Source organism: Heteronotia binoei, chromosome 19 (genome assembly GCF_032191835.1).
Source record: "Heteronotia binoei isolate CCM8104 ecotype False Entrance Well chromosome 19, APGP_CSIRO_Hbin_v1, whole genome shotgun sequence".
NCBI classification, from domain to species: domain Eukaryota; kingdom Metazoa; phylum Chordata; class Lepidosauria; order Squamata; family Gekkonidae; genus Heteronotia; species Heteronotia binoei.
This window is the reverse complement of record NC_083241.1, coordinates 18,385,964-18,411,411: the sequence shown is the minus strand read 5'-3', so window position 1 is coordinate 18,411,411 and position 25,448 is coordinate 18,385,964. Positions and strand designations below refer to the sequence as shown.

General features: G+C 42.9%; 2 protein-coding genes across 2 annotated transcripts in view; one reads left to right on the top strand and one right to left on the bottom strand.

Annotated features, from left to right (window-relative positions):
• The window catches only part of WDR93 (WD repeat domain 93), an 89,172-nt gene extending 88,469 nt beyond the window's left edge, over nt 1-703 (bottom strand). Inside the window, exon 1 of the mRNA XM_060260069.1 lies at nt 370-703. Coding sequence (XP_060116052.1) covers nt 370-636 — 267 coding nt within the window. The 5' untranslated portion in view covers nt 637-703. The remainder of the gene's footprint in view (nt 1-369) is intronic.
• Nucleotides 704-3,309: 2,606 nt separating this feature from the next.
• On the top strand, nt 3,310-23,494 carry PEX11A (peroxisomal biogenesis factor 11 alpha). Its single transcript, XM_060260068.1, has 3 exons — nt 3,310-3,505; nt 13,937-14,052; nt 22,829-23,494. Exons 1-3 carry the CDS (start codon nt 3,450-3,452, stop codon nt 23,410-23,412), a joined length of 756 nt encoding a protein of 251 aa, XP_060116051.1. The 5' UTR covers nt 3,310-3,449; the 3' UTR covers nt 23,413-23,494.
• The last annotated feature ends 1,954 nt before the right edge of the window (nt 23,495-25,448 follow it).

The window sequence follows — 25,448 nt, the reverse complement described above, 5'->3', positions numbered from 1 at the left end:
AAAATAAAAAAGCACTGGGGATCATTAAAAGTCTGCTGAGACTTGACAACACTTTCCACTACCACCAAGTCAATGGCCATTCAATGGCCTTTGAAGAACTTTGCTGAGGGATAGGTCTACTAATTATCACAAATTACTGTTTCTGTAAACAGTCCCTGTGCTTGCCATGCATACATTTTAGAGATACCACAAACTACACCGCTTATTGTCATGCAGCTTGGCTTATTGTCTTTTTGATCCTCACTGTTTGCCATGTATTTCCTCCAAGCCGCAGTCTATAAATAAGTGCCTCTCCCAAGTGGCAGCTCCTGTCCCTCATGAAACTACAACAGACTGATGCTCATTGGTCTGTATTGAATTATGACTTACCTGAAACTCAGCTGAAGGCCAATACTGAGCAGGTGGAGGATGATGTTTCTTCATCACATGGCACTGCTCCCTGCCCTCGATAATTTCCCAGGCCCGTTCAAACAAGACAGTCACCAATTTGTTGACCATCTGGAAAGGCTGAGGCAAATAATCAATTATTTGGTCTGGATCTTTCAGGAAGAAAGCTTCTTCTTCATCTTTTTTAATCCATTCCTTTTCTGTAGGTGGAGGGATCTCCAGGGGCAGTTTCCGGAGGTAGAAAGGCATATTTGGTATTATTCTGCAAACAAGGGCATGGCAGATAAACCTGTTTGTAAACTGTGAATGAAAAAGAAATCCTGGAAGAAACATGCAAATGGATTATGGACCATGTTTTTAAAAAGGGTGTGACAGACTCAGGAACTTAGCCTGAGTAGCTGGGGAACAGGCTTGCAGCGATTGGCTGGAACGTTGCCCAAGCAATGAAAAAATATCCATTTGAGGCTTGCTTAGCAGTGGAACACCTCAGAATTTTGTCTTAGCCAGGGAGTCTTCGAGAGAAGACTTCAGAGAAGGAGGTCTGAAGACGGTGGGCTTAGGCCAGTCAGTTGCAAAGACAACTGGAAAAGGGGGCTGAGAGCAGCCAGAGAGGCTGGGCTCCTTGTGGGAGACAGAGCGGTGTAGTCTCTGTCTGAAAGAGAGAGTTTTAAGGCAGTTTGAAACTCTCTGAGGGAGATTTTGCCAGCACATCAAGCAATCTCTGCGTACAAACTAGATCACACAAATACACACAAAAGGGGAGAACTGGATTCTGGTGGTCAGCAAGGTTATCCAAGACACAGACCAGAAGACTAGCTGTGGGGCTGAGATGCATCGGTACTGAGGGGTGCAAGTCCTGGAAGTTAGCTAGTGTTAGAGGGTCTGTGAGGGAGAATATACTGACACCAGTCAGGAGTTCTCTATGTGTGCGTGGAAAGAGTGATTGTAGTTTGTTATTTTTATGATTTGGCACTGCCGAAGCTAGGGCTAAACATCCGAAGTAACAGCATTCTGAGTGCCCAGAAGGCACAGCCTTCCTGTACAATCTAGTAGGATTCTGAAGCCTGCTGGTTTATTGTTATTTTAAAGATCTTCTGCCAAAGTTTTATTATATTTTACTTCAGCCTGATACATCTCTACTTTCAGTAACTGATTGATTCTGCCCACCATCTGCCAACTGATTTGCCTTTTGAACAGTGATAATCTATATCATTTTATCCTTGCCTTTTGTTATCTAATAGTTTTGTGATTTTTAACTTTAAAACCGACTGGTGTCAATTTTTAAGAGTTCTGACAGGATTTCTGTGAGTGTGACTGACCAGAGAGAAATTTAAAGCGGTCGCCCTCTCGAGTAAAGCTTCTGACTGGATCCCTCACAAAGGGTATACATTCTGTAACTACTAAAAACCACAATGGCCCTCAATGCAAACCCTCTCCTAATAGGATCAGCTAGAGATTGGGCCATTTAGGGCTAAAAACTACACATTACCCTAAGATGTAACTACTGTTAATTACTACAAATAATAACATTTCCATCTTTTTTAATGCAGACCTTTCTGCTGCACTTGAGGAGGGGGGATGATATATACCTCTGACAAGTCACTTACCTTTCATCCTGGCTGACTGTCAATGAAAAGTTAAATCAATGCTTGTGCTGAATGCTGAAAGTATTGCTTATCCTGAAAGTTTTGGATAGTAGTTTCTTATCTTCCCCCGTTTTCCTGTGTCCTCCTTTCTCTCTTAGTTCTCACACTCTCGCTACTATGGCAACTCACCTGTTGTTTCATCTATTGCTGTGAAAGCAACTTTGAGTGGTTTTATTATCTGCTCAATGAATGCTTGGGAAAATATGCTTCTGTATCTTTTTTGGTTAGAAAGAAGAGGGCGATGGTTTAGAATGTTACCCTATATACTGGAGGAAGAACTGGGACATCCCAGATCTGACTTGGACAAGATGTCTGTACCTATTACTCTGGATCCTGCAATAAAAGGAACTTCAAAAGACTTTTTATTCTGGAGAAGGGGGGGGGGAAGGACTTGACACTGACCTCATAAGCCTGTTATTTATTTACTGTATTTATAGTCTGCCTTTCTTGACTCCTTGCTGAAATTTAAAACAAAGCAGAAAGTATTAGACATAGTATGCTAGACAATGTAGAAAATGGAATGATGCAAGTGGAAAACATTGTAACATAGCCGTATTACCTTTATAAGAATTCTCTCCTGAACATTTCTGTTTTACATAGTCTACAGAATTATGTAAGATTAAAATGGGTCTATTTTACTAGATGGGGGGGGGGGGGAGAATAATATACACCAACAATAATATCAGGCCTGGCCAGCTATACAGGGTTTTGGGGAGAATAAAATGGGTTTGTTCTACAGCAAAAGAATACTATAAATGGACCTCACCGATTATAACCTCAAATCACCTACTAAGGTCTCAGCCTACCTCACAGGTTTGTTGTGAAGATAAAAAGGGGGACAGATAGTATACCCCAGTTCTATTAATGATAACTTCAGGTCAATCACTTATCTATCAGCCTGCCATACCTCACCAGGCTGTTGTGAGAACGGAATTGGGGCCGTTTTATAGGGAAGGAATAATACAAACCGACTAAAATAATCTATCTTGCCAACCTCTAATCTCTCAGCCTAGCCTACTTTACAGGTTTATTGTGAAGTTAAAAACACAAGAGGTTGATACTATGCTCCAATCTTACTAACAATAATCACCACCAACACCCCCCCCAAACTCCCCCCCCCCCAAAAAAACCCTCGTCATCAACATGTTACAATTAATTAATGAATCTCGGAATGCGCGCTCATTCCCGTTCGACAGGCTCCACTGGCTCCCGCTCGCCTCTTCCTCCGGAGTTGGCCCGTTGCTACGGCAACCTCGTCCGGAAGCGAGGCGGTTCCGGCGTGGGCGTGGCTTGCTGGGAGAAGGAGGCGTGTGCGCTGCGGCCCCGCTCCCTCGCCAGGTTTCCCAGCGGCGTTGCTCCATTGGGGGAATCGGTGCGCACGCGCGGTGTTGCCCCAACAGGTGGGATTTGTTGGCGATGGAAGCCTTCGTGCACTTCTCCAACCAGACGCGGGGTCGGGAGCGGCTCTTTCGGTGAGGGGCGACAGGTGATGGGAACTTCTATCCAAAAAGCGGGGTTTTCATTGGCTAGGAAGGGGGAGGAAATGTTCGGGGGTGCACCCAGAAATAAGTGCCAGGTTGGGAACCTGCTTTGCGTTGCTTGCAAATCCTGCTGATGTAGGCAACCCTTCCCAAACTCTGCCATTAGGGTTGCTAGGTCTGTGAAATACCTGGAGACTTTGGGGATGGAGGCGGGAGAGGCCGGAGTTTGGGGAGACGCCTCAACATGGTACACTTGCCATAGAGGGTAGCCTTCAAAGCAGCCATTTTCTGCAGGGGGGCTGATCTCTGCCAGTTGGGGATCACTTGTAAAAGTGGGAGATCTCACCTGGAGGCCGGCAACCCTATCTGCCATGGAGCATAATCGTGTGAAATTAAATACATAGATAGATGAAAGAACTGCGGAGGAAGGGGACGTGAAGAAGCTTCAGACTCACTGCTTTGGAGTTGTGTATTCTTAAAGCAGCCTGAGGTAGGACTGTTGGTTTAGTGGTGAAACAAGCACTGCGTAGCCATGTAAAGCAGAAAATAAAGCAGATGAAATAATTTAAGAGGGAGCCTGATGCAACTGTGCATAAGTCAGTGCTCAGGACTTGCCAGTTCTTAAGCAGCCTCTGTGGACGATGGTTAATACCCCCCCTCCATTGTGTGTGACTGGATTCTTGACTCTTACAGGCCACTTGTGGAGAAAGCTACAATGCATCTCTGTAGGAGTTGCTGCTCTGAAGTGCCCACTGTCTAACCAAGAGTAATGCCCAGTATGTCAGTAGCATATAGAAATACTAGGAGTGCATTCTTTTTCTTCTATGACTCTCCTTCACACCTTATGAATGGACTTAATCAAAATACTTGATATTTAAGGTTCTGTTACATGGCATGAACATTCCACCTGTGGTATAAGATGTGCAGTTACATGCACCATCCTAGGAAAAAACTGACCTAGACTCCCGATTTGCACAAAGATAGCATCTGGCAGCCTCCTATATGGGAGGAAGCATTTGGGTATGCAATATATATTTATTAATCTCAGTTACAAATGATGTTGAAATGATCATGTGATGAACCTGGGCATGTGAACCAGTCCTGTGTTTTCTTAGTGAAAATCACTTAAATACTAACAAAGAAAACAGAGGCATACAGGCTTTGCTTTCCATCGAGTGGCCTGTGTGCATGTGAAGGGTTGCTTGGTCAAACTTTGTGATGGAGTTGAATTCTGGCACTTTTAAAGGCCAAAAAAAGTATTAAGCAGACACGATGGAAGAGAGGATTTTAACAGGATTTTGATCAGTAGAAATTAGGATTTTCTACTTGGCTAGAAGATAGGAATTCTCCCACAGATCAATGCATTCTCCACAGATCCAACATATGTTCAGTAAAGCTAAGATTGTTATTTTCAGGCTGTTGTGGGTCTCAAAGGGTAATTGCTGTAGCTTCCCAGGGGTTTCTCACGGAGACAGTCACTAATAATTTATGCTTTGTTTCAGATTTCTATAATTCCATCCTAGTTATATTATACTGTTTATTAGATACCTCATCCTGTTGACTGCATTGATTTAACTTATATAATCCACCTTGGATATCAGTGAGAAAGGTGGGCTATAAAGAAATTAAATAATAATAAAAAGCAGGTGTTTCATGCTGCTCTTTCTCTGCTGGGCACATTTAGAAGTGAGTACTGAATCTGCTCGAAGAGCACACTTGGTTTGCAGAGGGTAATTGTGAGGTTTCAGAGTTCCAGTCAGGACTCTGTATTCCCTGTCTTCAACCTACGGTACTTAAAATAGGCTGTGTCAACATCACAATATTTGTGTGAGACAGAATATACCAGCTTTACTATAGTTTGACTTTGTCAGTTCCCACCACCCCAAATCCTGGGAATTGTCATTCAGCGGAATTATTCACATTAGCACTAGAGAGCTTATTAGGGGAGAGGGGGCCCAGTGGTTGACCTCATGTTCCTGAAAGCAGACGATCTAAGATCACTTAAAGGAATTCAAGATGCCTTATGCTGAGCCACAACCTTGGTCTTTCAAGGGCAGAATTGTTTACTTTAACTGGCAGAATCTCTCCAGAGTCTCAGGAGGAGAGATTTCATATCACCTACTCCCTGAGTCTTTTATTTGGAAGTGTTTGGGACTGAACCTGGGACCTTTTCTGCAAAAAAACATAAAAACCAATAGCATTCATAATGTACTGGCAAGCTAAACAAATACAAGACAAGAAAGAAATACAGGCATAAAATCCATCTATGTCAGGAGTGGTAAACGTACAGCCTGATGGTTGAATCAGGCTCCTGGAGGGCTCCTATCAGGCCTGTGAGCAACTCACTGTCATCTGCTTCCTTCCCTCTCTCTTAGAATCATAGAATCATAGAGTTGGAAGGGACCTCCAGGGTCATCTAGTCCAACCCCCTGCACAATGCAGGAAACACACGAATACCTCCCCCTAAATTCACAGGATCTTCATTGCTGTCAGATGGCCATCTAGCCTCTGTTTAAAAACCTCCAAGGAAGCAGAGCCCACCACCTCCCAAGGAAGCCTGTTTCACTGAGGAATTGCTCTGTCAGGAAGTTCTTCCTAATATTGAGCCGGAAACTCTTTCGATTTAATTTCAACCCATTGGTTCTGGTCTTACCTTCTGAGGCCACAGAAAACAATTCCACATCATCCTCTATATGGCAGCCCTTCAAGTACTTGAAGATGGTGATCACATCACCTCTCAGCCACCTCCTCTCCAGGCTAAACATCTCCAGCTTCTTCAGCCTTTCCCCATAGGACTTGGTCTCCAGGCCCCTCACCATCTTCATCGCCCTCCTCTGGACCTGTTCCAGCTTGTCTATATCCTTCTTAAATTGTGGTGCCCAAAACTGAACACAATACTCCAGGTGAGGTCTTACCAGAGCAAAGTAAAGCTCTTGCTTCTTTCTGTATCACAGCTTAGAACATAAGAACATAAGAGAAGCCATGTTAGATCAGGCCAATGGCCCATCCAGTCCAACACTCTGCAAAAAAATGTTATATATACACACACACACACTGTGGCTAATAGCCACTGATGGACCTCTGCTCCATATTTTTATCTAAACCCCTCTTGAAGGTGGCTATGCTTGTGGCCGCCACCACCTCCTGGGGCAGTGAATTCCACATGTTAATCACCCTTTGGGTGAAGAAGTACTTCCTTTTATCCATTTTAACTTGTCTGCTCAGCAATTTCATCGAATGCCCACGAGTTCTTGTATTGTGAGAAAGGGAGAAAAGTACTTCTTTCTCTACTTTCTCCATCCCATGCATTATCTTGTAGACCTCTATCATGTCACCCTGCAGTCGACGTTTCTCCAAGCTAAAGAGTCCCAAGCGTTTCAACCTTTCTTCATAGGGAAAGTGTTCCAGCCCTTTAATCATTCTAGTTGCCCTTTTCTGGACTTCCTCCAATGCTATAATATCCTTTTTGAGGTGCGGCGACCAGAACTGCACACAGTACTCCAAATGAGACCGCACCATCGATTTATACAGGGGCATTATGATACTGGCTGATTTGTTTTCGATTCCCTTCCTAATAATTCCCAGCATGGCGTTGGCCTTTTTTATTGCAAATGCACACTGTCTTGACATTTTCAGTGAGTTATCTACCACGACCCCAAGATCTCTCTCTTGGTCAGTCTCTGCCAGTTCACACCCCATCAACTTGTATTTGTAGCTGGGATTCTTGGCCCCAATGTGCATTATTTTGCACTTGGCCACATTGAACCTCATCTGCCACGTTGATGCCCACTCGCCCAGCCTCAACAGATCCCTTTGGAGTTCCTCACAATCCTCTCTGGTTCTCACCACCCTGAACAATTTAGTGTCATCCGCAAACTTGGCCACTTCACTGCTCACTCCCAACTCTAAATCATTTATGTACAAGTTAAAGAGCATGGGACCCAGTACTGAGCCCTGCAGCACCCCACTGCTTACCGTCCTCCACTGCGAAGACTGCCCATTTATACTCACTCTCTGCTTCCTATTACTCACCCAGTTTTTGATCCACAAGAGGACCTGTCCTTTTACTCCATGACTCTCAAGCTTTCTAAGGAGCCTTTGATGAGGAACTTTATCAAAAGCTTTCTGAAAGTCAAGGTAAACAACATCTATCGGGTCTCCTTTGTCCACATGTTTGTTCACCCCCTCAAAGAAATGCAACAGGTTAGTGAGGCAAGATCTTCCCTTACAGAGCCCATGCTGAGTCTTCCTCAATAACCCGTGTCCATCAATGTGCCTACTCATTCTGTCCTTGATAATGGTTTCTACCAACTTTCCTGGTATTGAAGTCAGACGGACTGGCCTGTAATTTCCCGGATCTCCTCTGGAACCCTTTTTAAAAATGGGGGTGACAGAGGCAGATTTCAATGAAAGAGTACAGATTTTTGTTAGAAGATCCACAAGTTCAATTTTGAGTTCTTTCAGAACTCTCGGATGTATGCCATCCGGACCCGGTGACTTATTAGTTTTTAATTTGTCTATCAGTTGTAGGACCTCCTCTTTTGTCACCTCAATCTGACTCAGGTCTTTCAACACCCCTTCCAAAATTAGTGGTTCTGGGGCGGGCAAAAAGTTCTCATCTTCCACAGTGAAGACGGAGGCAAAAAATTCATTCAGCTTCTCAGCCATTTCCCTATCCTCCTTCAGTAATCCTTTTACCCCATGGTCATCCAAGGGCCCCACTGCCTCCCTGGCTGGTTTCCTACTTCTAATATATTTGAAGAAATTTTTATTGTTGGTCTTTATGTTTTTTGCAATATGCTCCTCATAGTCCCTTTTTGCCTGCCTGATCACAGTCTTGCATTTGATTTGCCACAGCCTGTGTTCCCTTTTACTAATCTCACTTAGACTGGTTTTCCGCCGCTTAAAGGAATCCTTCTTACCTTTTACAGCTTCCATTACTTTGTTTGTTAACCATGCAGGCCTTTTCTTATGCCTGTTTGTGCCTTTCCTAACTTGTGGTATGTATTTTATCTGAGCTTCTAGGATTATAGTTTTAAATAGTCTCCAAGCTTCTCCAAGGGTTTTGACCGTATTTACCTTTCCTTTCAGTTTCCTCCTCACATGCCTCCTCATCTCAGTGAATTTACCCCTTTTAAAGTTAAACGTGGTTGTGGCGGTCTTTTTGGGCAACTCCCTATTTATACAAACAGTGAAATCAATAACATTATGGTCACTGCTCCCAAGCGGCGCGATCACTTTTACATCTCTCACCAAGTCTTGGGCATTACTTAGGACCAAATCCAGGATCGCCCCACCCCTGGTAGGTTCTGAGGCCATCTGCTCCATAGCACAGTCATTGAGAGCATCAAGAAACTCAATCTCTTTCTCTCGACCAGAACACGTATTGACCCAATCAATCTGCGGGTAGTTAAAATCACCTATTACAACACAGTTTTTACGTTTAGCCGCTATCTTTAAGCCTTCCATCATATTATAATCATCCTCTCTCTTTTGATTTGGTGGGCGATAACAAACTCTTATAGTTAAATTTCCTTTTGGGCCCTCTATTTCAACCCAAAGCATTTCTAGAAGGGAATCTAATTCTCTGACCTCAGTCTTACTGGACCGTATATCCTCTCTGACATACAGAGCCACCCCACCACCAATCCTTCCCTCCCTATCCTTCCAATATAACTTATATCCAGGAATCACCGTGTCCCACTGATTCTCCTCATTCCACCAAATTTCTGAAATTCCCACAATGTCTATGTTTTCTCCCAACACTAAACATTCCAATTCACCAATTTTACTTCGAACACTTCTAGCATCTGCATACAAACATCTATAATTTCCCAGGCAAGCTAGGCCCGCCACCTTCCTCCTGCCGCCTCGAGACTCTGGCAGACAGTCCATACTATTTGTCACCATCACAGTGGACAACTCTGATCCGTTACCCGGTAGAAAAATAGCAGCCAACCCTTCATCTCTTTGAGACGAGTCCTCCCGAACCAGAGACATTTCATCTCCTGTCGGCTTTTAAAAACTGCTCTGCCACCTTTTTGATTTTAAGCGCCAGCAGCCTGGTTCCATCCGGGGACAAGTGGAGACCGCCTCTTTTGTACAGCTCCTGCTTGTTCCAGAAAGCATCCCAGTGCTTAACAAACTTAAACCCTTTCTCCTTACACCATCATCTCATCCACACATTGAGACTTCTAATTTGTGCCTGTCTCTCCTGCCCTGCACGTGGAACAGGTAGCACTTCTGAGAAGGCAACCTTGGAGGTCCTGGCCTTAAGTCTCCCACCTAGCAGCCTAAATTTTTCCTCCAGGACCTCACGACTGCATTTCCCCACATCGTTGGTGCCAACATGCACCATGACCACAGGCTCCTCCCCAGCACTGTCTATCAGCCTATCTACTACACGTGTAATGTCCGCTACCTTCGCACCAGGCAGGCAAGTCACCATATGGTCAGTACGCGGTTTCGCCACCCAATAATAATAATAATAATAATAACTTTTTATTTGTATCCCGCCCTCCCCGCACAAGCAGGCTCAGGGCGGCTCACAACATAGGAATGCAATACAATATAATAAAATCACATAAAACAGTAAAATTAATATGCAGTTAAAAAATATACAGTCCTCTTTAAATACTGTTTGTTTAAGTGGCTCCCCTTCTGGAGGGTCAACTTACCTTATTGGGAGAACAAGGAAATCAGGGATCTGGGTTCCTGGTCCTTAGGGAGCCCTTAGGTGAAGAGCCACAGGCCAAGAGCCCTTTAGCTCTCGCCTTTGGCAAGGCGCAGCTTAAAATGCAAAGAGGGTGGAGCAGAGGCACTCCTAAGCAATCAGCAGCAATCACTCTCAATCACTCTCAGTCTCTTTCACCTTTAGCCCACTCAACCAAACAAAGAGCAAACAAAGACCAAACAAAGAGAAGTTCCCCAGCTAACTTTAAGCAAAGAGCAGTTCCCCAGCTTACTTTGCCAGGCTTGCTGAATCACATAGGAGCTACAGACCAAAGCCTCTGTTTTCTCCATTGGCTGACCAGTACACGAAGCAACTTATGTACAAAAGCTCACAATGCCCAGCCATTTCATGCTTTCCCCTGTGTCTTAGGCTCAAAGCATTAACCATGAGATTTCTGTAATGAATGTAAATAATTCCAAAGTAGATTTGCAGCTTACAGATATACACCGGAACAGCATACTCAAGATTGCTACAGCACAGACATTGTCTGTTTTTGATGCAATGTCAGAGCAAGAGGTGTCAGTTATTAGAAACCGTTAAACGAAATACTGCAAGAGTGCTAATATATTAAGCATGTCTTTTGTTACAAAAATATTTAATTGTGTTTATCTGTGTTTACATAACCACTACCTGGCATTAGATTTTATGACACACATGGCCTGGCCCAGCAAGTTGTCATTTATGTCAGATCTGGCCCTCGTAACAAATGAGTTTGACACCCCGATCTGTGTCATTCAAAATAGTCTGTAAGAAGGTGGGGTCAAATCCAGTGTTAAGTTTGGGAAAAATAACTTTTAACCTGATGCCTATATGCAAACAAAACAGGCACCCAGCTAACTTGGAGGGAGAGCGCTGCGAAGATGGGGCCCCACTACTGAGAAAGGCCCTATCTTTAGTTGCTGTCTGTGTTGTCTTTGTGGGTGGGGGTGAAGAGGGCAAGGCTTGGGACAAGGACCTTAGCTGGCAAGCCATGAAGCCATGGACCATGAGGGTTTGTCCTTCATTCCTTTTCATCTCTCAGACAAGGTGCATGCTATACCATTTGTAAACTCGGGTCCTGTTTTGCCCTGGTGGAACATGCCGAACCAGTAAGGCTCAGTAGTTAAACTGAAATAAATGTAGTGGTTTATTGAGGCATGAAATCCAAAAGAATAAATGTTCAGAGGCAATTAACACTTAAAACAGATTTAATTTATATAGGTTGTTTCCACAATCACTGTTTACTCCAACTTGGATGTTAATAGAAAGCTGGGGGAGCTTGCGGGGGGGGGGGGGATGCTCCATGTGGAATTGTGGTGTTCTTGTACACCTTCTGGTTTTCCCTCCAGCTTTGGAATGGTCATAGCTAAGCTGGGGTAGTTTTCATGTGGATGGGAAATGCAGATCTTTCCTAGTCTCATCCACACCGGAACCATTTTATCTGCCCCAGCTCCCCTCAGCGATCATTTTCTATTCCCCCATTGATTAAAACATTGCTGATTAACAACTTGCTATAATAGTTATATTTACTGATGGTGTGGGGGAAACACAGAAGCTCCATTACCATTGAACTAAAGTAACAGCCATAAGTGCGACAAGGAAATACAGGGGAACCTTCACCATAGAGAAGTCACCTTATATAAATGTTAACACCCTGCTTTTTCCCACAATGGGGACCCTACGCTTTTTGTCAAAAAATAATTACTGTAGTTAGACAAGCAAATAACTAGCAACAAAATAAAAAAATAAAAAACCCCTTCCAATTTGACCTTAAACCAATAGCTACTTTTCAAGCCTGGATCTTGCAGTTTGGTTGCTGTGCTATGTCATCCAATAGATGACAGGATAGCCTCATGTGAAACAGGCTGTCTTCAGGAAAGGTGAGTTGGTAGGGCTGGATTAACACTGTGGGGCACTTGGTGACAGGATAGCTATTAAACCAGTTGAACTGTAAATCTAGATCTAGCCTGAGTCTCCCATGGCCAGAGCCAGGTGTAAGGGAAAGGAAGAAGCCTCTGTAGCTCAAGCCTTGGGCAAAATCTGGCTGCTGATCCAGCTTTTCTGGTTCTTGAGAGCAATTTATGAGTTCGGCAGACTGCTTTTGTGTTTTGTTCTTCAGCTAAATCCAGGGGTGCATTAACACTTTTCCTGTATGTGGATTATTCCCCTACACCTAAAAGCCACAAATCCCTCTTGCCTGCTGTTATCACTGGGGGGATAGATTTGGTCTCACAACTCAGCAGGAGAAAAATAGGTCACAGATTACTCTGAGGGAACATTTTTATGGGAAACCTGGAAGTGTCAGAAGGACACAATGTCCTCTTTTTGTGGCTTCCAGTAATCCTCTGCAATCAATCACCTCCGCACTGGCATCTTTGCACTGGTGTTACAAAGTGAACATAAGGTTAGCAATTCTGCAGCTATGATCATACATGCTAAATAATGCAGTTTCAATCTACTTTCAGTTCACTTTCCAACTGAATTTTACTGGGTAAACTGGCAAAATCCAATTTGAAAGTTGATTGAAAGAAATTATTTAGCATGTGTGATCACATCCTGCATGTCCTTTGTAATATGTGTTTCCCCTTTTGAATCCAGTAGCTCAATCAGCATAGGAAAGGAAAGGTCCCCTGTGCAAGCACCAGTCGTTTCTGACTCTGGGGTGATGTTGCTTTCACAACGTTTTCACGGCAGACTTTTTATGGGGTGGTTTGCCATTGCCTTCCCCAGTCATCTACACTTTCCCCCCAGCAAGCTGGGTACTCATTTTAGCGACCTTGGAAGAATGAAAGGCTGAGTCAACCTTGAGCCGGCTTCCGCCGGGGATCGAACTCAGGTCATGAGCAGAGTTTAGGACTGCAGTACTGCAGCTTTAACACTCTGCGCCACGGGGCTCTTAATCAGCATAGAAGATAGAATAAAGAAAAACTGCACTGGGTTCCATCTCCAAGGACAGAGGGAGGGAAATTCTCCCACATTTTATTCAATCCAGGTAACTGGTCACTGGGCTTCGGGTCACTCAGCATGGCTAAGTGAAGATTTGAATCTGGTTCTTCTAGTCTAATACCCTGACTGCTTATTTGTTTAGTACCTTTATATCTCTCCATCATGCAGCTCAGGTTGGTTTCTCTATTTTATCTTCACAAGGCTATTTTTTATCTACACAAGGTAAGACTGAGATATAGTGGCCCAAGGCCACCCATTAAGTTTGGTGCCAAGCAGAGGTTTGAACCTGGGTCCAGCACCCTTGATTATTATACCACACTGTCTTCTATCAGCTGTGGAGTCTTTTTTTAAAAATGGATCTCACTCCCTACTTTATGAATTGGTGCATGTGATGCGTTGACACCCTTGAAACTACGGTTTATTCTTTGCTGTAAGGACTGCATGGCAGTTGAACCACTGCAGGCATAAGGTTTGTGTGGCTATAATTTATAGGGATAATATCTTTGTTTGGGGGAGCAGCAAAGCTAAGAACCCCAAGGTGCAGAGAAACTGTTTGTTAAGGAGTCTACAAGTCGCAACTGATGCATTCCAGGAACAGTGACATATCTTTTTCCCATGGCAATTCTCTGGGGTGGTTTCATGTGAGGGAATGTTTCTTCTGTGACTTTCTGTTTACCCCTCCCCCCATTTTGCAAAGGAGAATTTCTTTTTCTCTGCGAATTGCCTGCCTCACATGTGATATGAATATTTTTCCCCCATTCCAGTGCAACTCAGTATACGTGCATGCTGCTTAGCTATGTGTTAGAGAATAAGAGTGGCAGAGAGGAGGTGGTAATGAAGCTCAAACACCTGGAGTCTAGCATGAGCTCTGGCCGCAAGTGTAAGTATGTTACCATCTAAGAAGTGTTCTCTCTGTCTCTCTCCCCCTCCCTCTAAATTCTTTTGTAGCTGTTAAGGCTATGGGCATGTCTTTAAAACTCCCCCTCCTTGCGTTTCTAGTCCTTAGGACTGTAAAGATATATTTGGAGGTGTGCGTCTGCAAAAATTGCAGGTCAGAAGTGGATTGCTGGCCAAGATTCCAAAAGATAGGAGTCAGTGTTTTCTTGCATAGCTCTCAGTCTCTGACTTTTACTTCTTTGCATAAATTTTATTGGTATCAATTTTTTCAAAATGAGAGTGTTTAAAAAAAAATCATAATTGATGCACTTTGCAGATTTCAACTTCTCCTAACACTGAATTTGGATTCATATGCCTAGGCGTAGAATATAGTTTATTGCAATTTTTCTTCACTGTATATACAGCTGTGCCCTGACCTGGATAGCCCAGGCTAGCTAAATCATGGAAGCTGAGCAGGATTGGCCGTGGTTATTACTTGGATAGGGAGGTTCAAGGTCATGATGCAGAGGCAGGCAATGGCAAACTGTCTATGAATGACTCTTGCCTTGAAAACCCTATGAGTTCTGAAGGCAAAATGTACATATGGGGCGGGAAGAACTCTGACAATGGGGGAGCTCTCCTTACATAGCAGCTGCTTGTTTTTGCACTTGCAGTGCATCTTTTCTTTTAAATTAGTTTGTTTGAACAGTGCACAACACTCAGAATCAGTTTAGTTTCAGTTTGCTTTATTACGGTCCATGACCAAATACACAACACAATGCAGGCCAACAACAACCACATAAAAATTGTAAAAATCAAGATGGACTAAATAGATAAAATGTAAGATATTTAAAAAATAAATGTGAAAATAAAATATAGGACATTAGTATAAATAATGAGATATGACAAATAATACAGTAGTGGTCAAACATCTTCTAGCTTAATAAATATAGTACATATAATAAAAAAATTAAAAATTATACAGCTCCAGAAAAAATATTAACTAGAATACACTGGTTAAAATTGCAATCTGTTACCTTGACATTAACTTGTAAGAACCATAAAATGCAATTTGATTGCATGGGAACAAAATTTGGCAACTTTATGCATGGTCTCTGTATTTCTATCAGTTTCAGTAGCATTTGTGATGGTATACAGAATACTCAGGCATTTAAGAAAAGATAAGATACAAGCTTGGAAAAATTCAAAAAACAGTCAGTTCAGGGCCCCTTCTTTACATAATCCTCACGAATTCTCCTAGCTGCCGCCATAAATTTGGCACAATTAATTGTGAATTTGGGGTTAAAATCTGATAACAACGTCTTTCTGATTTTGAAATCAGAAAACCCGAGACATCCCTCCAACAAAGAATAAATGTACCTGGCTCGTATGCCAGGGTATAGGCCACACCCGAACAAAACACGGTCAATACTTTCAACTTTATCTGCACCACAAGGACAAACCCGCTCAGCCATAGGCACCTTTCTAAAGCGGCCCTCAACGACTGCTGAAGGAAAGATATTATAACGGGCCATAGAAAAGGCCCTTCTGTGGGATGGTATTGTTAGAGTTGAGAGATAGGGGGCTGGAGCTAACACATATCTCCTTTGAGGGGGAGCTAGATAATCCGGGACCTTGGCAATATCATTCTGTCTCTCAATGTCTTGTAGTCTCTGTTTGACTATGGCCCTGGCTTGATCCAGGGCCATTATCTGGAGAGATTCAGGTGAAAAGCCAAGCGTAGACAATTTCTGATGGATGGCTCTAACTCAAGAGGAACAATAACTATCCTTTAAAATCAACGATGTGATATTCATGGGGCAATGGCTGAGATTAAGCCAAGTGGTGATTGAAAGTAGGCTCACCCTAGCCTCTATCCTTAGCAAGCCAGTTTCCAAGCATAGTACTGCATTGGAAACGCAGGTTGGAAAGTGGAAAATGGCTCTCAAGAATTTGGACTGAATTTTCTCAAGGGGATCAAAACTTGATAAGGATGGACCCAACATAGTTCCATAGGTGAGTTGGGGTATTGTTTTGGCGAAGTAGAGTTTTAATGCAACTGGTATAAAATCGTGAGAAAAAACCTAATGGTGGCCTGGGTCGATTTGCGACCAGAATTGGCAGCATATTCGTGGTGAGCCTTCTTTGACCCTGAGGACTGAATCATGACCCCCAAATATTTGTAAATTGTTACCTGTTGTAGACTATGGCCATTTACATTCCATCTCCTTAGCCTGGGTTTTGGGCCAAAAGCCATTACTTTTGTTTTCTGATAATTAATCTCTGCGAGGTTATGATCACAATAAAGACCAAATTGAGCTAATGCCCTTCTAAGGCCTACTGGTGTTCTAGACAGCAAGATTGTGTCATCTGCAAAGAGTAAGGCTACCAGTTGCCTATCTGCCAGGGAGGGGGGATGAGTATCGACTAGATGGAGGTTGCTGATCATATCATTAATAAAGATGGCAAAAAGGGAAGGGGCCAGCACACAGCCTTGCTTGACTCCTTTTAAAGTTGGAATAGGGTCAGTAAGGAGACCTTGCTTATTGAGCCTGACCCTAATAGATGTGTTGGTATATAATGCCTGGATCAGGAATCTTTGATGCCAGCTGTGATGACCCAGTACTGAGCCCTGCAGATGGATGTAGTGATGGCCATGAGCACAGGTGGCTTTGAAAGGGGATTAGAAAGATTTATGGAGGAGAGGTCCATCAGTGGCTATTAGCCATGGGTGACTAAAGGAGTCCTCCATATTTAGAGGTAGGAAACCTTTGAATACCAATTCTAGGAGGCAACATCAAAGGCTTTGGCCTTTGTACTATGTTTATTGGCCCTCTAGGGGCCAAGTAGTGTGAACAAGGCTGTTGGATCATTGATTTGATCTAGCAGGGCACAGCTACTTGCTTGTCACAGGATGTTATGAATTTGAAAGCAGACAGAAGATCATAAGAAAAGAGGGATTTTTAAAAGGCCTAGGAAAGTCATCAGAGGGAGTGTTCTAAGAAAAGAGAGAAAATCAAGAGATCCTTTTTAACTTGGTTTGACAAAACTTTAACTTCATACCTTTTGTATGTGGAGTGTGTGTTCTACCCCTGCCTCTCCACCCAGTTCATCTTCCCCTCCAAGCAAAGTTCAGGGCAGACTTTCTTAGGTTCAGTGTTAGAGCAGCAGTCTTTGTGCCACAGAGCCAAAGCAGCATGTAATCTGTGCTAGAACAAAGCAGTAGTCAAGTGGCACCTTTAAGACCAACTAAGGTTTATTCAGAATGTAAGCTTTCATGTGCTTAAGCAGACTTCAGACAAAAATGGAAGTTTACATTCTGAATAAAACTTAATTGGTCTTAAAGGTGCACCTGACTACTGCTTTGTTCTATTGCTTCAGACCAACACGGCTGCCCGCTTGGATGTAATCTGTGTTGTTGTAAGTACTCAGAACACTTAAGATTGGGAGGATGCTCAGTGGATGAGAGGTGGTTCAGCATCTCCCTCCAAAGTGTGTGCTAGAAAAGAAGGGCACAACAAGTGCCTGGGCATGTCTTTCTCCCCAGTGTCCAACTGGCCGCAGCCTTGGAGGGTCCTTTGCTCTGGGAAGGCAGGCCAGAATGCCCTGTCATCTTAGTAACTCTTCAAAACTGCCAGGATGCTGTCATTTTACACAAACCACAGGAGATTTTAATCACAGATTTTTCATGTCAGGTTTTTCATCTGTCAATCCTGGGTTTGCTCAATCTAAAATAAAAGGAATCACTGTGTGAATATTGAAAACAAAATATATAATCCTCAGGGGAAAAGCCATCAATAGTTAACACAATATATACAAAGCCAGTTTATTATTCATAGATATTTAATTTTTTTATAGTTGAATATTCAGTGTTTTTATAGTTAAACATTCAATTTCTGAGCCCACAGCAGTGTTTTGCACACTGAGGCATGCACGAAGGCACACTATCATCAAACCACACAATACCAATGCAAGTTTCCTCAAAGTTTCAGTGTTTCCTCACACAAGGTTTCAACAGGCCATGTCAGAAGATCATCCTAATAAATCCACAATTTAGTTTTCAATATGGATCATGAGGAAAATGGGTTTGCTGCAACACAGCCATAGCTTGAAGTTCAGTGGGGCGGGCTTGGTATTGCTTGCCTGTTTGAGGAGATCTCAGAACAAAGGCATTCCCCACCTTGATTTTATCTTGCAGATGCACAAAAACAATTGGTTGAAGTTACTCTGGTTAATTGCTTATATATGAACATATGAAGCTGCCTTATACTGAATCAGACCCTGGGTCCATCAAAGTCAGTATTGTCTACTCAGATTGGCAGTAGCTCTCCAGGTCTGAAGCTGAGGTTTTTCATGCCTATTTGCCTGGAGCCTTTTTTGTTGGAGATGCTGGGGATTGAACCTGAGACCTTCTGCTTACCAAAGCAGATGGTCTACCACTGAGCTGCCATCCCTCCCAACTTCATATCAGTACATCAAAGTCAGTATTCTTTACTCAAACTGGCAGTAGCTCTCCAGGGTCTGAAGCTGAGGTTTTTCACGCCTATTTGCCTGGACCCGTTTTCATTGGAGATGCTGGGGATTGAACCTGAGACCTTCTGCTTACCAAGCAGATGCTCTACCACTGAGCTGCCATCCCTCCCAACTTCATATCTTGTGCTGAGCTGTTGCAATCTGAGTATTCATAAGGCTTGGAGAATTAATGCATTTGGGTCTTTGTAGGAAGAAGTCAACAGAGGATATTCATCCATTCAGGATAGTCCTAGTTGTGTTCAACGGCAGTAATCAGCAATGCACAAGCAAGCCAAACCAATGTAAAACAAGAAAGAGATGCAGGCTTAACCTCATTCTGATATTTTATATGGCAGAAAGCCACCAAATACCAGTTGCTACGAATACGGTAGTGGGAAAGGTACTGTAGGGTACTTACTTCCATCTAAACTCCTTATAGCAGACATTGTAGTCCTTTGTCAGTATGCTTTGCTTTCAGAAGTAAGGCAAGATGGCAACCCTAAAAAGGTGGCACCTTGATTACAGAATGCTGTTCCTATAGCTGTTAAGGGGAAATCCCTACTTGGTAAACCCTCACTGCTAAATGAAAATGCTTGTTATTTATGTTTGGTTCGTTTATAACAGGGCCAGCTCAGTCTCATCAGATCTTGGAAGCTAAGCAGGGTTGGTGGCCCTGGTTAATATTTGGATAGGAGAACATCAAAGAGTACCAGAGTTGCTAGGCAGAGGCAAGCAAAATCACTGTTTGTTTCTTGCCTTGAAAACCCTATAGCAGGGATGTCAAATGTCCATCCCACACAGGGCTTTAAAAAGGCCCGAGGGGCTCTTCTGTCCCTTGGGTGCCAACATATGTAGTACTCCATCAAAAGTCGGTAGTGAGACCTCTGCTCCCAGACTTCCATGACTTAGATACAGGACTTTTGTCTTCAGATTCAATTTCAGTCTACTCAGCCTGAGCCACCCTCCCACAGCTTGTAGTGCCATGGTCAGATCTTCTGGGGAGGAGTCAGACTGGCCGCCCATCAGCAGATAGAGCTGGATGTGATCTGCATACTGATGACATCCCAGCCCAAACCTCTGGGCAAGGGGGTGCATGTAGATGTTAACATCAGGGAGAGAACCGCCCCTTGTGCCACACCACATACAAGTGGGTGCCGTTGGGATAGTTCCTCCCCTATTGCCACCCTTTGTCCCCGACCCTGGAGGAAGGAGGAAAGCCACTGTAAGGCCAACCCCTGTATTCCAGCGTCGGTGAGGCGGTGGGTCAATAACCGATGGTCGACCATGGAACTGATGGTCCTTGCAAGTAAAGGGTTGGTGCTTTGAGCCAGCTTGTCTCTGCTCAATGGACATGAGAACTGGTAGTGAGTACTCTAACCTGGGAACCCACAGCCAAAGTGGGATATTACACTGCAAAGCCACAGGCAATCTGAGTAGACCCGGGTGGGGAGAGAAAAACTTGCAATGCCATTTTATTGTTTTTCCAGGCTCAGCATTTTATATTTTTAGTTTCTGCTGTGATCCTTGTGCTTTTTCTGTTTTATCTTAAAAACTGCATTGCCGAATCCAACTGTTCCCCCACCTTTCCATTTTGAACAAAATATTGCAAGAGTTTTAAGCATGTTTGTATTTTAAGCTAAAACACAATATCTTTAATTGTGTTTGTCTGTGTCCTTTATGATGTTTATATCTCCGCTAACTCACATTACATTTTATGACACACATGGCCCAGCCCCACAAAGTCCCATTTGTGTCAGATCCAGCCCTCCTAACAAATGAGTCGGACACCCCTGTCCTATGAGGTTGCTAGAAGTTGGCTGTGCCTTGATCGTGTTTTCTACCACCATTCCATCAAGATGCCCATAGGCAGCGAGGTGCCAACCAGAACCCACCAAGTGCTTATAGAAAGTGTGTAGGATCTTTGCTTAGCAGGGCTTCTGGTTGGCTATTGGAGATCTGATTGGCTGTGCAGATTTTTGAAAGTGTTGCTTTGGCAGCAGCTACCATCACAACACAAGGATCTTCACTGTGGAACTAAAGGTATATTTTAGAACAATATGTTCATTTTAAACTAGGGGTGGCCAAACTGTGGCTTGGGATCCACATGTGGCTCTTTCACATTGTGTGGCTCTCGAAGCCCCCACCATCCTGCTGGCTGGTTTGGAGAAGGCATTTCTCTCTTTAAATAGCTTTTCCAAGGCAAACCAGCTTGTGGCTTGGAGAATGCATTTAAAGTTCAAGATGCTTTCTTTCCACTTCTCCCTCCCCATCTTCCCTCCCTCCCTCCCTCCCTCCCTCCCTCCCTCCCTCCCTCCCTCCCTCCCTCCCTTCCTTCCTTCCTTCCTTCCTTCCTTCCTTCCTTCCTTCCTTCCTTCCTTCCTTCCTTCCTTCCTTCCTTCCTTCCTTCCTTCCTTCCTTCCTTCCTTCCTCCCCTCCCTCCCTCCCTCCCTCCCTCCCTCCCCTCCCCTCCCCTCCCCTCCCCTGTAGCTCTCATACATCTATTCTATGTAGCTCTTATGTTAAGTAAGTTTGTCTAAGTAAGGTAAGGTAGTTCCCTGTGCAAGCACCAGTCGTTTCTGGCTACCCCTGTATTAAACATAACTTCTTTCTGAAATGCTGAGTTACTACTAGAGTTATGCATAACCTCAGTCCCTGCCATTTTGTAGATAGATAGATAGAAAGTTTAATACGGTCAAAGACCAATCAATTGAATACAAATAACTTAATAAGATACAGTCAGGCAATAGTAAAATGGGAATAAAACATACATAGTATCTGCCATTTTGTAGTTGACTCTACCTCCTGGGGTAACCATTTTGTGGTTTTACCCTCTGTTGTGTCAAAATTCCAAAGATGTCTTCAGGCTCAAAAAGATAGGGGACCTCTTCTGTCCTTACTTTTATTGTTTTTCATGCTGCTGCTTTTAAATCCTATTTTCATTCTGCTCCTTCTGTTTTTGTTTAAAAGATTTAATTTAATTAAAATATTTCCAGTGCTGTGATCCACCATTCTCATTTCTGGGGATGAGGAAACCAATCAATATTTGAAATAATGACAAATAGTTGTTGGGGCCTTGAATCTGCCCCACTCCAACAGAAGGCCAAAATTACATGCACATACTGAAGCACTGGAAAATGGTGAATTGATTTCCAATCATATGGTCTGATAAAGATATATTTAAAACCACTTTTCTATCTTTCATGCATGCACTCAGCTGCAGAGGTTGAAAAGCACCCGTGTTCATTCGTTCAAGCTGGAGGGCATGAAAATGGCAAGAGGATACTGTGGAGGCCATGATCTAAAGAGAGGCTTGTGGAATGACCTCCCTGATGACATTCAAAGCTGATCTTGCCCTCTTGGCTTTTTTGGGAGGGGTTTAAAATATTCTTTTTCAGGGAGGCCTAAGCTCACTGTTGCAGCTGTTGATTTTAATATATATATTTGGGGTTGGTGTTTTCAATAGTTAGGAGAGTGTTAAAATTGTTTTGGACCCTTGTATCAGTGACTAGAGGTCCCTCTACCTTGGTAGGCATTCTGTATGTAACTTAGGTGTAATACAGCTCTTTTGCTAGCATCTGACTTTGGAATACTCTAGCAAAAGATTCCCCAATGCGGTGCCTGCCAGTACTTTGCTTGGCACCCACCAAGCTTTTCAGAAAATGCTTGTAAGGCAGGGCTTGTTATTATTTTCCTCATTCAGATGATATAATTTTCCACTAGAAGATGAGGATGACTGGTTAGCAATTGGGTTGTTAGAGTGTGGTTCCATTGCCCCTTCAGGATTTTCTGAGGAGGGTGATATTCTGTTTGGCTCTACCTCCTGAGGCAGCCATTTTGGGTTTGGCTGCACTTCCCACGGAAGCCATTTTGGGGTGGCACTCACCACCTCCTATCAAAATTCTAAAGGTGCCTCCAGCCTCAAAAAGGTTGGGAATCCCTGCTCTAGCAAGTGTACAGAGAGAAGCCTTCTCACAAAGAAGAATATCTGGTTCTAATGCTTCACACGACCTGAGTTTGATCCCAGCGGAAGCTGGTTCAGGTAGCCGGCTCCAGGTTGACTCAGCCTTCCATTCTTCCGAGGTCGGTAAAATGAGTACCCAGCTTGCTGGCGAGAAAGTGTAGATGACTGGGGAAGGCAATGGCAAATCACCCCATAAAAAAAAGTCTGCTGTGAAAACGTGAAATCAACGTCACCTCAGAGTTTAAAAAGACTGGTGCTTGCACAGGGAACTACCTTTACCTTTTTAATGCTTGTGAATCTCTTGCAGTGTTCAGGCTCGGCAACATGGTGCATGCCATCGTGGTCGCCCGACAGTCCAACCAGTTGCCAGAGCTGGTCCCCCGCTTCTGCCTGACAGTCTCCAACCTGAACCGGGCCCTGTATTTTGTCTGTGACATGATCCTATGGGTGAGGAGTGTGGGACTCTTCTCAAACATTGACAAGAAGAAATGGAGCAAGCGGGCCACCAAATGCTATTACTACTCCCTGGTGATGAACCTGGCTGAGGATTTCTATGAGCTCTGCTGTTGTATGGAGCAGACAGCAAAGACAGAGAAGGCCCAGAAGGACTTGCCTCCTTATAGCCAGCGAATCTGGAGTTTTGTTTCCCTTCTCACAGGGGGGCTGCAGCCTTTTCTTCTCCTCCTCTGTCTCACCTTGAGGAGGCATCCTCCTCTCTTACTTGACACGCTGAAGAACCTTTGTGATCTCTCAAGCCCATTGGATCGGCTGGGAATCTACAAGACCAACCCAGGAGTCATCGGGCTTTGTGGTGTTATCTCCTCACTGGTTGGGATCCTGACAATTGCCAGTCCAAGCCTGAGGCTGAAACACTCTCAGGAGTTTCCCTGATAGTTTTCTATTTTCTCCCACCCCCCTTCTTTTCCAGTGTGGCCCTTTGTATATAAACAATGGAGCTTGTTCTTTGAAGCTAGCTGGCTGTGTTTTTCATTTTATTTCCTTGTGGCTTTATGAATGAGGATTTTGATCCCAAGAAGCAACCCTGTGCAGAGAGAAAGAATTCATTTATGGCTTGTAAAAGATTGAGAAAAACCTTCTTTGAACTATGCAACAGAAAGAGCAAATAGGTATCAAACTTGATCCTAGCTTGTATATAACGCCATAGGAGATAGTGGTGTTGGGGAGGTGGTAGTTGGTGGTGGTCAGAAAGATGAACCACTGCAGAGGTGTTTTATGCTCCTCGCCACTTTTGCAATAGGGGCTATACTGTTCAGTGGCGGACTGGGTCTGAAAATATTGGTTGCCAGGAGACAAAGGAGGCCCACCCACAACTATGAGGGTGTCATTTAATTTTTATAAGAAATAAAGTATTCAAAAAACACATTAGTGGAAAAAAGGTACAATTAAAACTTTTGCTAAATAAATTTTATTATTTTTTTCCATTAAAATAGTAATACAACATAAATTTTAGTCGCATTGCAGTAACAATATTGGAACTTCTTATTATATTTTCAAGCTACTAAAAGGACATTAACATTTTTAACATATTGCCTAATGTTTAAGGGGGCCCACTTCATCAGGGGCCCACTTGCCATTGGGCAAGCTGACACCCTGGCCAGTCAGCCACTGATAGTGTTTTTGTTTTGATATTGGTTCAAAACCTGCATTGCTTTTTTGACCAGAGGCAATAATGAGACAAATGACCAGGCAGGCTAGCCTGATCTCATCAGGTCTCAGCAGCTAAGCAGGATAAGCCCTAGTTTGTGCTTGGATGGGAGACCAACAAGGGAGGCAAGCAGTGGTGAACCTCCTCTGAATGTCTCTTGCCTTGAAAACGCTACTGAGCTGCTATAAGTCAACTGTGACTTTTTTGGGATAGTATTTTTTTAAAATTTATATAAATATTACAACCATTGAAAAAGCAAGATAAGATAGAAATACCACAAAGCTTCATTTTCACCTAAGCAGTCAGATTTTGGTTGACTAAAGCATAAAAAATCATAGAAAGACCATCATTTATAATATTGTCTAATAGATTGTAACTAATAACATTTTTCTATCTATAAAGTTGTTGAACAGATTTTACTTTGTTATGTACAAATTACTTATTAACTTTGGTATTGGTCAGGCCTACATGCAATTACATTTTCATTCCTAACATTTTTGACCTTGGGTCATTGTAAGCATAAACATTTTAAACATATGTTGCTCTATTTTGTCTCTTGATCCTTCTGGCATTATAATTTTATTCTTATTTTAATCTTTAAAGCTTTCCAACCTAATTTTGATTAATACATGTAAAAATACATTCCATTTTTCCTGAAATTCAGATTCTGGTCTGTTGTGCAAGTAAGATGTTAGCTTTGCCATTGTCACATAATTGGTTAATTTATTTTTCCAGTCAGTCAGTTAGTCATTTCTGGGTATATTCATCTTTCTAATCAGTCAATTCTGGGCTTTCCATTTAGATGCATATACCACTCTTGCCTCTGTCACCATGTATTTAAATAGTTCATTATGAATTTTGATACATTAGATGGTAATATATTTAGTAGCGTATTTTTTGGATTCATTGGGAAGTTAACTTTTAATATATTTTTTATTTCTTCATAGATCTTTATCCAATATTTTTTAGCTTTGTTGCAGGACCACCACATATGATAGAATGTTGAGTCCGTACTCTTTAATTTCCAACATCTGGCATTGTAGCTCTTGTTAGATTTTGTAGTTTCTTTGGGTGTGATATACCATCTAAAGAACATATTATACCAGTTTTCTCTTAGGGTATGGGATTCAATAAAGTTGATTTCTTTTGTCTATAAGCTTTCTCACTGGCTCATTGAAATATTTTCTCCGAAGTTCTTCATCCATTTGATCATACAATCCTTTTTCTGTTTCATATTGCAATAGCATTTTATATATTTTTC